Here is a 12340-nt window from a genome sequence, read left to right as displayed (position 1 = left end):
GGATGTTAATCAGAGATCAAATGTTTGTTGTCAGAAAAAGATGGAATGTTTGAACTTTTCTTTCTGAACCAGCAAAACAGCTGTTCTCCCATAATTACTTTCACCATGTTTACATAACAGTCCAAACCTCAATATTGCATTGACAATTTACAAATATTTTTTATTGTAATATTTCTTAAAAACCTATCATTAAATTAACATTACAGGGGGTGCAATATAACTGAATTTATTAGAGGAAATTGATTTTCCCAGCTGGAATTTTCCAACTAATGCTGGTTTTGTATGACTGGGAACTGAGGTTATCCAGGTTATTATAAGCAGGACATGGCTGTGAACTGCACTCGCTAAAAAAGTACCAAACCTGAAAAGGATATTGGTTATGTTTATATTTATATATCTAATAATTCCCTATCTTCTTTCCTGTCTCTCTGCCTCATACACTTTCTCTCTCTCTCCAGGTTTCGTCCAGTCACAGTATTACATCAGTTCAGAGCCCCACACACTCCTCTCTGTCGCAGGCGTCTTCACAGGTACATCACGTAGCACCACTAATTGAAATATACTGTATATGTAACATAATACTTAATGAACACACTCCTAATGCACACAAGCTGGCGCTGGTTCTTTGCAGACAGGTTCAGGATTTATATTAGGATCACCATACATGTCTGCATACATCTTTAGCAACACACACACTAAGCTTCTCATACATAATACAGTAGTAATTATGTGCACTTAAACATTTGCACACAGATCCTTAAATAGAATCTGATGTCTGTTCGATAAACACTGAGTCATTATAGTGCAGTCCTCATAAACATATGTCAGGGTTCAGGTTCCAAACAACTCTTTGTTATGCCTCATTTCCACTGTATGGTACGACACGGTGCTACTGAACGTGCCTTGCTTGACTAGAGACCAACATATCCACCTTAATCTTAAGTTATTTTAAGTGATGTTTAGTCATGCCAACAGACCTGTTTAAGAGTGGAGCCAAGGGAAGTAAAAACAAACTATGATGTAAGGTGGTATTGAGAAGACGTATCAATTTAGAATAGTCTTGACAGCAATGTCTGTCTTGTCTATAGCGCTTGCCATTCTCGTAATTACTCCCAATTGGTTTTAGTGCACCACTTGACAATGCTCAAAAGAAGCTTGACGATGGGGTTAGTCCCCTTGTGGTGCTGATGGGCCGTTACTTATCTCAATCTAGAGACCACTGTTTCATGTCATGATGCCAGACAAATCATTCAACTTGGAGGAGCAGGCAGATTCAAAGGTGTGGAACCAGGCAAGATATTACCTGGTACTCGTCACTTGTTTTGGTACCACCTTGGTCGATGTTCCAAGTGAGCTGAGGCAAACCTAGAGGGTAGAGTTAAAACACTGCAGACCTAGCGTGACATGGGACATCCTGCACAAACCCAAGATTTTTTACATAGCCAATCTGCCGTCAATAATGACTGCAATTTTTGTATTCACTCGATTTTAAATGGAAGTCTGCATATTCTCAGAACCCATCGGCTGTATTCGGCGTCTGACTTCCAGCAAATGGCGATACAGCCTCTGGGGGCAGACCCCCAATTTTTTGGCATTCCGGTTTGATTTGGGCGGAGGAGGGGAATTTCTGTTTCCGACTTCCGTTTACATATAAGTAAATATGCTGAAACATTGCGATGGATTCAGAGTTTGCAGTGACGCCAATTATGTTCCGCCTCGTTAGTTCACCGCACGGAGCGTTTAACCTGGCAGCAACTGCAGCCGGCTCAAACGTGATTGATCAATATCACGCGGACTACAAACAGCCTAGCACCGGAAACCAGGGCTCTTCCACTCTTCTTCCGGAGGCAAGATCTCCGGGGTTTGCCTACAGACTCTACATTGACTGAATGTAGAGTCTGTATAGTGTTGCATTGAAGGTCATGTCAGGGCAGTTTCACACAGCATTGCTATGGCGATCAGCTGAGAATCCCGCCTACACTTAGTGGGTATTTTAGACAGTGGAAAACCAAATAAAGAAAAGGGGCCAATTGCATAAAACACCTTAAGTAAAGATTTTCCTTAAAGTCCAAGTTAAGGTTTCCTCAAAATAAAACTGGTTGCACAAAACATTCTGAAGTCGTCTCCTTAAGGTTTCCTCAATATGTTTGCCCAAGTATTCATGGTTTCCTGTTTGTCTTATACTTAAGAGATCCTTAGAGCATTGCACAAAAGACCTTAGTAACCAAAGCAAGGTAGAAAAAAAACTTAAGGTACCTCTGACTATATTAACTGCAACGTGATTGTGTTTATGGTGATGAATGAAAAAAACGAACAAACCCAGAGAAGAAGGTTCTGAAACCAGGAGAACCCGATGGATACACTTTTAATTTTACCCTTACAACACTTTAAACTTGACGTTGCAGTTTCTTCCTACAATTGTTTTCTATTTTCTGGTATTTGGGGATCAAATGTACTTTTTAGTATGTGCTTTCTGATTGTTTTCCTCCAGAAGTATAATATTTTCCTCCTCTGACCAATATAGTTTTTTTGTCTTCTTTTCTTCTGCCATTTTTTCACTATCTAAAGATAAGCCAACTTTGTGAGACGATAACAGGCATTACGAGGGTTTTTTTCAACTAATGACATCTTTTAAGGGATTCTGTGCAACTGTCCCTCAGCTAAGGAGAAATTAAGCCTTAAATGTCATACTTAGGGAGAAAACTTAAGATGTTTTGTGCAACCAGTGCCTGGTACTAAAAGTGAGTCAATTCCAGTCCAGTTAAGCCAAATCATACAGTACAGTGGAAATGCGGCATTAATGTTGTTTCCCTATACACTCCATTGTAGGTATATTTATACATGGAAACGCACATGGACACACACATATTTACACACACCTATGCGTTAGTATTGCATGTTTTGCTTGTCTTGAATTGCTTATTTTTTTCACTGTAAACTTCTTCTTTGTCAGCTCAGATTGTTTCTTCTATTTTTCTTTCCACTCTCTGGCTCGCTCTTTGGCATGCTGCCTGCACTTATCACCGGGTTTGTTTTTATGTGTGTTTATACATGCCTGCTTGTCTGTCTGTGTGCATGTACCTGTACTTGTACGTTTGGTGTGTGTGTTTAGTTGTGTGACCTCAGTCCGTCTCCCAGTATAGAACATCTTTATCTTTTGTACCAAGCTGCTCAGCTAGCTCTGGTTAAGGTACCCTTATGTATCACAGTGTATGCAGATGCCCTTGTGTGTATGTAAGTGCTTGTGTTATCTGTGTGATTTGATTAGTGACTGTTCTGACATCCCTCGTGTGCTCTTTGGATACACGAGCTCTGTCTTTTGTTGATGTTAGTAGTTCTCCTTTGTCCGCCCCAGAACCAACCATCCTACTAACCATCTGATCAAAAGACTTGACTTCAAGTAGCATTTTGGAGTAGGGTTTTTTTTTTTTGAGAGAGAGAGAGAGTTGATCTTTGTGTTTGTCTCATGATGCAACACACAGTCCTGTCACAGTTTCACACTATTGACAGGTGGCTGTAAGCAATGTGCCAACAGAAGTAGGGAGGAAGGAGACTGCCAGCTTGTAAACACAGATGTAAACCTTTGTGAAAAATTGCCTTTTGCAATGAGGAAAGAAGTGCATTTGACGTATTTGTTAGACCTCAAAGACAAACACACTGTGGGTCTCATTCATGAAATGTTAGTAAATCTGTGAGTAGATTTGCACATATAAAACCTCGGTACTAAAATCTCTGGATTCATGAATGCAATGGAAAACTTGGATTTGTAGGCTCCTGCGTATGTTCGTGAACGACAATCAATTGTCGATTGACAGCGCAGTCCCACTTGTCAGCAAGTGGCATAGATCCCTGCCCGTGAATAGCCAGTGACCGCCATATATGGAGGTGATAATTACCATGGATAGGTGCATCATTTGACCTGCGAACATGGAGCAAACAAAGAAAGAGAGAAGAAAAACTTGTCTAATGCTGAGATTGAAGTTATTTTAGGTGAAGTGGGGTTGAGAAAAACATATTATTTTCTTCTGTAAGAAGTAATGTGACAGGGACAGGTAAATCAAAGGCCTGGAAGGAAGTAACAGGTGCCGTTAACTCTGTGTTATCTGTGGCAAGAATCGTCCAAGAAGTTAAATGGCAATTTATGTGAATTTCTTATTTGCACAAGCACTATAAGTAGTCAGAAGCAGGTGTATATTTTGCTAGTACCTACAAAAAGATCAGAGCTACTAACATATTGATGAATGCCGAAATACACTTAAATTTCCTTCTGCCAACAGTTTACACACAAATTCATTCTGCTCACGTTTCATGAACAAGCCCCAGTGTCTGTGAGGTGAATGTAGACTTGCCGCAGCATAACTCCTTAAATCACTTTGCTAAGCCTTAGCATGAGAAAACATTTGTCTGTAGGTTTCTAATCCTGTGTCTCTGTGGTGTTAAAGAGTGTTGTCCATCAAAGAACTTGCTTGCTCTTCCACTCCCCATAAAGCCGTACATTGTCCGTAGAGATCTGAGTTGTCTATGGTTGCATGATCTTAAGAGTCATGTGTGTCTTACACAGTCATCCAGTCACGGAGTTGTTTAATTTGACATGCCGTCACTAATAGGCTTGATGGATGTTCCAGTTGTCTTGCTCGAAGAATTGTTTGTGGAAGGTCAGTAATGGGTCAGTGAACTATGGATGGCTCTTTCTCCTGGTGTCTTTATTTGAACTTGAGATCCAGAGCATCAGACTCACAAGCTTTTTTCTCCCGAAGCACATCTGAAGCCTTTAAGGTGAACCAACATTTAAACTAAAGACCATCTTTAGCTCACTGTTCCATTACGAAGGCGACTGACGTTGACTCTGTCTGTGCTCATCACATCTGATCATTGCCGGGGTTTATCTACTTCCGATCCTCCCTTTGACATTGCTCCCTCCCTTTTCTCACCTGTTCCTGCTTCCTATCCTCTGCCTTATCCACCTTCTTCTTTCTCCTTTCTTTTTTCCTTTCCTGCCTCCTCATCTTCCTCCTTCCGGCCCTTCCTCCTCTTCTCAGCCCAGCGTAACTCCGTCTACCGTTTCCTCGGCGACCCTGCCCTCTCCGTCGCCATCCCTCCCTGTTTCCATGCCGGCAGCGGCCGTGGCTTCCCCTCCCTCTACTCTGCCACTCCCTGTCAGGGTGGTGCCTACTATTGTTTCCCCTCCTTCTCCTCCTCCCCCTCCCCCTCCTCCTCCTCCTCCTCGTGTGTCCACACCTGTGCCTCGGCCATTGGCCACCGTGGTGCCAATCATCAGTGTAGTCACCACCCCGCCTGATAATGTGATGGAAGCCCTGCCCCAGGTACCAAGCTGATGTAGGATCGTCAAAGCTGAATGCTCTAGGTCGTGTTTTAAATAGTATTGTAGAGCCTTGGATCATGAGTTATAATTTTTAACATTGTTTTTATGAATTCCTACTTGTCCAAGATTTGTATTTGAAAGGCAGGATGGACTGCAGATTAGGATGCAAGAACATTTTTGTATTCTCACTCTAAAACTGTTTTTCTGTGAGGTTTGTTCATACAAGTGTACAAAGACAGATTTACTAATCTCTTTTAACTGCGCAACTTGGTGGTAATTCGCTGGTTTCATGCCTCCTGTTAATGAGGACGTCTGCGTGTGTTAATGTTTCATTCACAAAAATGTCAGTCAAGAGTAAATCAAAAGAATGTGACACTGCAGAGCTTCAAGTTCTGCTGTCAGAAATCAGATTTAGCAGTTTGTAGAATGGTATTAGAGAACCCTAAAAACATTAAATATTAAGAGTGCAGCTGTCACAACGTGTCATTAGATCAGCTTCATACTATGACAGTAATAAAGAGGGAATGGTTTCAAATGTTAGATGCTAAAAAACTAAAGCAAAGCGTTCTGTAACTCATATGAGAGGTAGTCAAGTTAACATGACACAGCAGTATTAGATCAGAAAATACAATAGGCTACAGTAGGTGTTGTTACACTCTCAGTGCAACAGAAGATGATCCTGATCCTGCGTTAAAACCCAGAGGCAGCTGTTGGAAAATCTTCCTAGGGACTACAGAAATGTTTATATGCTGCATACTCTACAGTAAGAATTCGAATATCAGGTTTGAATCTGATTGATCTGAGCAACTGATGATGTCTCAGCTGTTTAGCCTATTACTCAAACTAAGGCTCTTGATCTATATTTGCAGCCGTGTGTTACTGTAAGTTCGGGCTGGGCGATATGGAGAAAACCAGATATCACGATATTTTTGACCAAATACCTCGGAATCGACATTGCGACCATATTATAGGGCTTACACTTGGTGCTTATACCAATAGTACTGTATATTTACTAGGGATGCAAGATATAAGATTTTTTGGCGATACCCGATATGCAAATATGTAACGAGTCATTTGACCAATAACTGAAACCGATATCAGTATATCCACTTTTTCCCCACCTAATTTTAGTGGTCATGTTAAACATGCATACACTTGTTGAGATGGTGCACCAGCAGATGGAGACATGCAATGCAATACTTTTCAGTGTATGTAATATTCACTCATTGTGGAACGTAAGAAAAAGAGTGTTTGCCAATTCATTAAAGCCCAAATAGTCCAATACCAATAACGTACCGATATTACCATGCATCCTTAATATTTTTGCAGTGAGATTTTTGACAAGTGTGTAAACGCAAATAATATGTAGCTAGAACAGTCTTTTAAGTTCAGAAAATGACATCACTTTACTGTAATACAGCCTTGAAAAACCAGGAAAAGACAACACTATGGGTTTTACAATATCCAAAATCCAAGACACTATGGAGGCTCATACCACGATATCAATGTACTATTGATAAATTGTCCTGCCCTATTGTAAGTGGTGCTGCATTAGTGTTGCCATGATACTGGAATTTCAACTTTGATACAATACCTTGAAAAATATAGATATTTTTATAACGTTTTCGTAACCATGGGGAAAAAATGGACATTTATTTAACATTTTTATGAGACGATAACTATAACAGGGCTGAAACATGACAATGTCAACCTTTCTTTTCTTGGCTAGTAGCAGACAACAGCAGAATGACCTTAGTAAACATCAAGAATAAGAGAGAGTGAGAGAGCAAAGCTGGTAAAGTCTACTAATACTGCGGAAAATGAGTATTGAAATCTGTTCAAAATCAACATGTATTGATAATCAGTATTTTTGACAGCACTATACTGCATTTACAGCACATGCACCTTAGTGGTAATTAATGACTGTCTGAAACTTCTCATCTCGTTTAATAAGATCCATGATCATGTGCTGAAAATATGATGATTTACTGTTAATCTACATAGAATAACCAGCTTGTTGTTTCACGTTGAGTAACTTTTGTGGCTTAGTTTGTATAGCAACACTGATTAACTTAAAAAAAAAATCACAATCAGGCAGGAACTGTTGGAAAAGATTCCCGAATTGTTGGTGTGATTTTGCTGAGATTAAAAACATCTGCAAAAACAGTTTTGATTGGTCTACAAATAGATGATGTCTAATAGAATTGATCAGTCGCTGTTTTGGTCCAAGTGTTAGAGTCAGACCGTTTTAAAGAGCTTAATTAGGGTTGCATGTGTTATTGGAGAAACTGAATGACCTATTTCTCTTCTGTTGCTGTTCTTGCTTCGCTCCTTTTGTTCCATGCTCTAGTTTAACTGTTGTTCGGCCTCAGACTGTTCTGTATTATTTAATTTGGATAAATACTTGTTACTTTACAATCATGAAAACATTTCTTACAATCTAGTTAGTTTCTCTCCTACTTTTTCCACACTTTCCTTATATGTCATGCTTTCTTGCTGTATTTTCTTCCCTAAAAATGTCTGGTGTTGGTGTTGATTGCAGTCATATCGACTGTGTGTGTGCGTGCATTTTCATATGCCTGTGTGTGTTTCAGTCGGCCTCTCAGTCTTCAGAGCTGTCCCAGTTGCAGCTACAGCCACCTCAAGTTCTGTCATCCATAGAGAGGTAACGAATGCATGCACAATCAAACTCACACACACAATCACATTTAATCTTTGTGATGCTGCCTCTCACTCTGTGCCTATTTACCTCCTTCTCCTTAATTAAATTCGGCCTCTGTTTCCCGTCCTTGCCTCAGTGGCCACTCTGAGATGTCAGGCCTGAGTGACGGCAACGAGGGAGGAGGAGGTCGCCACGAAGGGCGCTCCACCAAGCGACACCAGAGGCGTTCTGTGCGAAGTCGCTCACGCCATGAGAAGATCTCCAAGGCGAAACTCAACGTCCTCAATGTAATAGCACATCCCATAAATCCTATAAAGTTATAATTGCACAATAAATCCTCTCTTGTGCTGCACAGCCGTTGGTATTTATTGGTGGATACAGAGTTATGAGTGGCAATAAAAGTAATGAGCGACATCTAATTGAAACACTCATCTGTTTTCAGGCTTTCTCCTTCTTTCTAACTGTAGTTTTATTTCTCTAAGTGTTTTTACATGTTTGTACGTGTGCTCTGTGTTTGTAGATCTCCAACATAGGAGACAGGGTAGCAGAGTGTCAGCTGGAGACCCACAACAGGAAGATGGTGACCTTCAGGTTTGACCTGGATGGAGACAACCCTGAGGAGATTGCCCAGATTATGGTACACACTCTTTTAGTTCATTTACTCTCCCTCCAACTGTAATAATATTTTAAAGGGGACCTATTATGTTCATTTCCAGGATCAGTCTTTAATTTAAGGTTTCTACTAGAACATGTTAAGATGCTTAAAGATTGTAAAACACTTTATTTTCCCCATACAGTCTGTGCTGCAACGCTTGTATCCACCCTCTGTCTGAGATGCTCAGTTTTAGTGCCTGTCTCTTTAAGCCTTCCTCCCAAAAACACCTAGTCTGCTCTGATTGGTCATCGTTCTGGGTCTTCCACATCCTGGGGTCTCACTTCTAAACCAAAATCTTTATAATCAGATGTGTCAGCAGGAATATGATCCAAAATTGGGCAGAAATTTACAACATCTAAAACCAAGACTTCATGTTTCCCTGTTGTTAGCATATAGCTACATGTAGCAGTGTAGGCTAATTATTTTGCACTTGCTTGGTATTAAAGACAGTCTTAAGCCTGAGATTCAGTTCAATTGGACCCAAGTTCGTTTGCCCCCTAAGTGCAGTTTGTTTGGGCAGGTGTGAACACAGCAATCGTACTCAGGTGTGCACCAAAGCATCCGGACTGAGACCTTCTGGAAGAGGTGGTCTCAGTCCGGTTACAAACAAACCCTGGTGTAGTTCATTTGTGGTGAGAGCGTGTCCTGCAGTCACATGACACATTGTTTGGATTAAACATGAGCATGTTACAGTCCTGGAGGATTATTAATGTGCACCTCCTCCTGTACTGCCTTAATATGCACATTCAGCACATCCAATGCATCAAAACATTGTTTTCTAGTTGGAGCCGCACCTCGTTTTCAAACTGTATGGTTTGACTAAAATGAACAATGACAGCAATATAGTCCACGATGAGCAGCACTAAAATCAACCTGTGTAGTTGTCCCTCCATTGCAGGACTGTACGTTAACTTTTTTTAAGCCCATAGCACTAGTGCTACAGAGTGTGATAATTTTGTAGCACAGGCCAGAAAGTTTGTAGCACCTGTGACAATAACGAATTTTGCTGGTTGATTAATTGCGTCAGAAATTATTGTGATAATATTGCGTAATATTGTGCTTTTAAGACCATTTTTTATTATTGTTGTAATTTTGCTGTTTTTAAGATCATTTTTTAAACTTATATAATGATAATAAAGACATAATGATGCAAGTACACCCTTTTAAAGAGAAATAAACATTTATTTAACAAGAATATTTAGGAATGCAAAAAAAAAAAAATTTAAATATCTAAAATAACACGTAAAAATACCAAAATAAATAAATAAAGACCTTATAAATACAACAAAATAGACTGTCAGTCTCTCACTCTCAGGTGTGCAGTTAAGTTGGTCATATTCACTCTTTTGTTGAGATGGTTTTTAGAACAAACCTGGCACACCGGCTCGTCAAAATTACTGGGCTGCCCTCTGTCATTTGGTTTAAATCCAAAACACTCCCACATAGGGGCCGTGGTGTTTGGTTTAGGAACAAGGTCCGTGTCTTTCTCTTACGCTCAACTCTGGGTTTTTTTCCGCCTCGTCTCCCCCCACAATGATCGCACTGTGTGTGTGTGTAGCCCATAGCCCCGCCTCCCCCACAGAGACAAAGACACTCGATGACAAGAGCTTTCCCTCCATTCATTACGCTAATGAACCAACTCACCTGGCTGCCAGACGATGCACGGAAGTGAACGCTCTTGTCGTCTAAAAACGAGAAAAGAACAGACCACACACACAAGCGGCTCACAAGCAGTCTGTCGCACGCATGCTAGTAGGCAGATGAATTCATCGCACAAACATTTTTTTCCATTGTACGTGCGACATATATGTCTCAACAGCAGCTTTCTCGCGCAAGGCATTTGATCTGGTCTGCTTGTAAATGCTGCCGTGAGAACACGAACCAACTCTAGGCAATTATTCAACTTTGTAACAAAATAAGTCCTTGATTCAGACCAAAGCAAGACACCTCTAGGTCTGAAAGCAGCCTAAGGAAAAGCATTGTAGGTCCCCTTTAAAATTTCTACACAAAGGCTGGAATATGCTTCACATGCCAGTGTGAGTGCTATCTACTCTTAGTAACCAAAAACCACTGAAATACACATAATTGCTGAGCTCTTGTCCTTGTGCTTTCATTGACAGAGCAGTCAACAGGTTCCCACAGGAGCCAAAATTATACCTCCGTGGCCACGCACTGGCACAGGAAGCATAACCCAGACAGTGGCTTTGTTTTTGTTGCATATTATATACACACATTCTAATCTGACTGTTTTCACTGCAGGTCCAGAGTGAGTTCATCCTGGAGAGTGAGAGGGAGTCGTTCATTGAGCAGGTCAGAGAGGTGATAGAGAACGCAGATGAGAAGGGTCTGGAGAGAGATGCAAACAGCCAGGTAAATACAACACCCTCTAGCGTGGCTTTTCTTCATGTTTTCAGGGGTAGCTGGTGTCGGTTTCTGGTAGAAAAATGCTAAAATAGCTGCTTATGTACACGCCTTTATTTCTCTACACCATCTATCTTTCAGAGTAAATTCATGTTGTGTTGTTGATCTACAGATGGCAGGTGATATGGCGCAGCAGATTCCTGCTATATCTGTCCCCATGCCAGGTAAAAATAACAAAATATAAACCCTTAGAATAACAACAGGCACCAGTTTGAGTACCAGCAGGGCACCAGGGTGGCACATGCAACCATAAAAGCTGACTGTAACTGTCTGTGTCACTGAGTTCCTGCAAAATCTGTAAACAGGACAGAACTTCCACACTGTGATTTACCATATTTTCTCTGCTTCAAAGCTTCAAACATAGCTGCCTGTAGAATAGAAATACAAATAACAATGATGTGTATCGACAGACATCCCTCCCAGTGCAACAGCACAAGTGGTCCACTCAGCAGGTCGGAGGTTCATCGTCAGCCCCGTACCTGAAGCCAGGCTGAAGGAACAAATGTTTCCTACGTCTCCTCCTGCCCCTGCACGTCCAACTGAAACAGGTAAGGATTGTGTGTGTGTGACCTTAAAAGGTCAGCTGGCTGTTATTATTTTGAGGGCCAAAAAAAAAAAAGAAATATTAAGATAAGCCTGAGGTTGTTAAAAAAAAGAAGAGTTGTTCTGCAATTTCACTTCAAACACACACACACACACACACACTAATGCACATTAAATAACTGTGTACTTTGTCACACACACTCATCAGATTAAGCTGTAATGCTTTTAGCGGAAATTGTTCAAGTGTTCTGTCCAAATGCAGTAACGCACTGGCATTTATTTAATTTGATACCACAGGACTGTGATACTCAGCTTACAGCCTGTGGGCCAAATCCACCCGGCGACCATTTTCCAACCAACAATGAAAATAAGTTGCTTCAGTTGTTTCGGAAATTTGTTTTTGTGTTTGAAGTGAATGAAAAAGTGTCACAATAGAAGTTGTTCATCCAAAAAAAGGTGCCTGGGGAAGATACCCTGGACGCCCCCTGACAGAGGTTCAGGCTAAGCCCCAAATGTCCTTACATCCTAGAAACACCCGTGTGTGCACCTGATATGTGCAGGGCTGCTGCGACTGGATTTACCTCTTAGCAAAGATGAGTTAAGACATCAAATGTTGAAGGGTTGAAAACAGGCAGTTCAGTTATTATATATACTGGTCAACTGGCAATGTTTGCTAATTAACTGGCCCCTGGCCTCCTGACATTTTGCAAAAGTGGCCCCTGGGCAAAACAAATTC

At 40.9% G+C, this 12340-nt stretch overlaps 1 protein-coding gene across 13 annotated transcripts in view; it reads left to right on the top strand.

Annotated features, from left to right (window-relative positions):
- Positions 1–12340, top strand: part of wnk1b (WNK lysine deficient protein kinase 1b) — a 151169-nt gene that overhangs the window by 109041 nt on the left and 29788 nt on the right. For 10 of the 13 annotated variants that reach the window (XR_013490400.1, XM_078165230.1, XM_078165231.1 and 7 more), the window contains 9 exons: positions 459–530; positions 3113–3190; positions 5040–5324; positions 7918–7988; positions 8122–8272; positions 8506–8622; positions 10900–11010; positions 11174–11225; positions 11472–11609. Coding sequence is in view for 12 of the 13 variants with exons in the window: in XM_078165230.1 (XP_078021356.1) it covers positions 459–530; positions 3113–3190; positions 5040–5324; positions 7918–7988; positions 8122–8272; positions 8506–8622; positions 10900–11010; positions 11174–11225; positions 11472–11609 (1075 nt within the window). In the remaining variant the exon portion in view is untranslated. The remainder of the gene's footprint in view (positions 1–458; positions 531–3112; positions 3191–5039; positions 5325–7917; positions 7989–8121; positions 8273–8505; positions 8623–10899; positions 11011–11173; positions 11226–11471; positions 11610–12340) is intronic. The other 3 variants (XM_033614812.2, XM_033614808.2, XM_033614813.2) reach the window with 2 other exon arrangements.

Source organism: Epinephelus lanceolatus, chromosome 23 (assembly GCF_041903045.1).
Source record: "Epinephelus lanceolatus isolate andai-2023 chromosome 23, ASM4190304v1, whole genome shotgun sequence".
NCBI lineage: Eukaryota > Metazoa > Chordata > Actinopteri > Perciformes > Serranidae > Epinephelus > Epinephelus lanceolatus.
The sequence above is the reverse complement of the archived record's forward strand: the minus strand, read 5'-3'. Positions and strand labels throughout refer to the sequence as shown.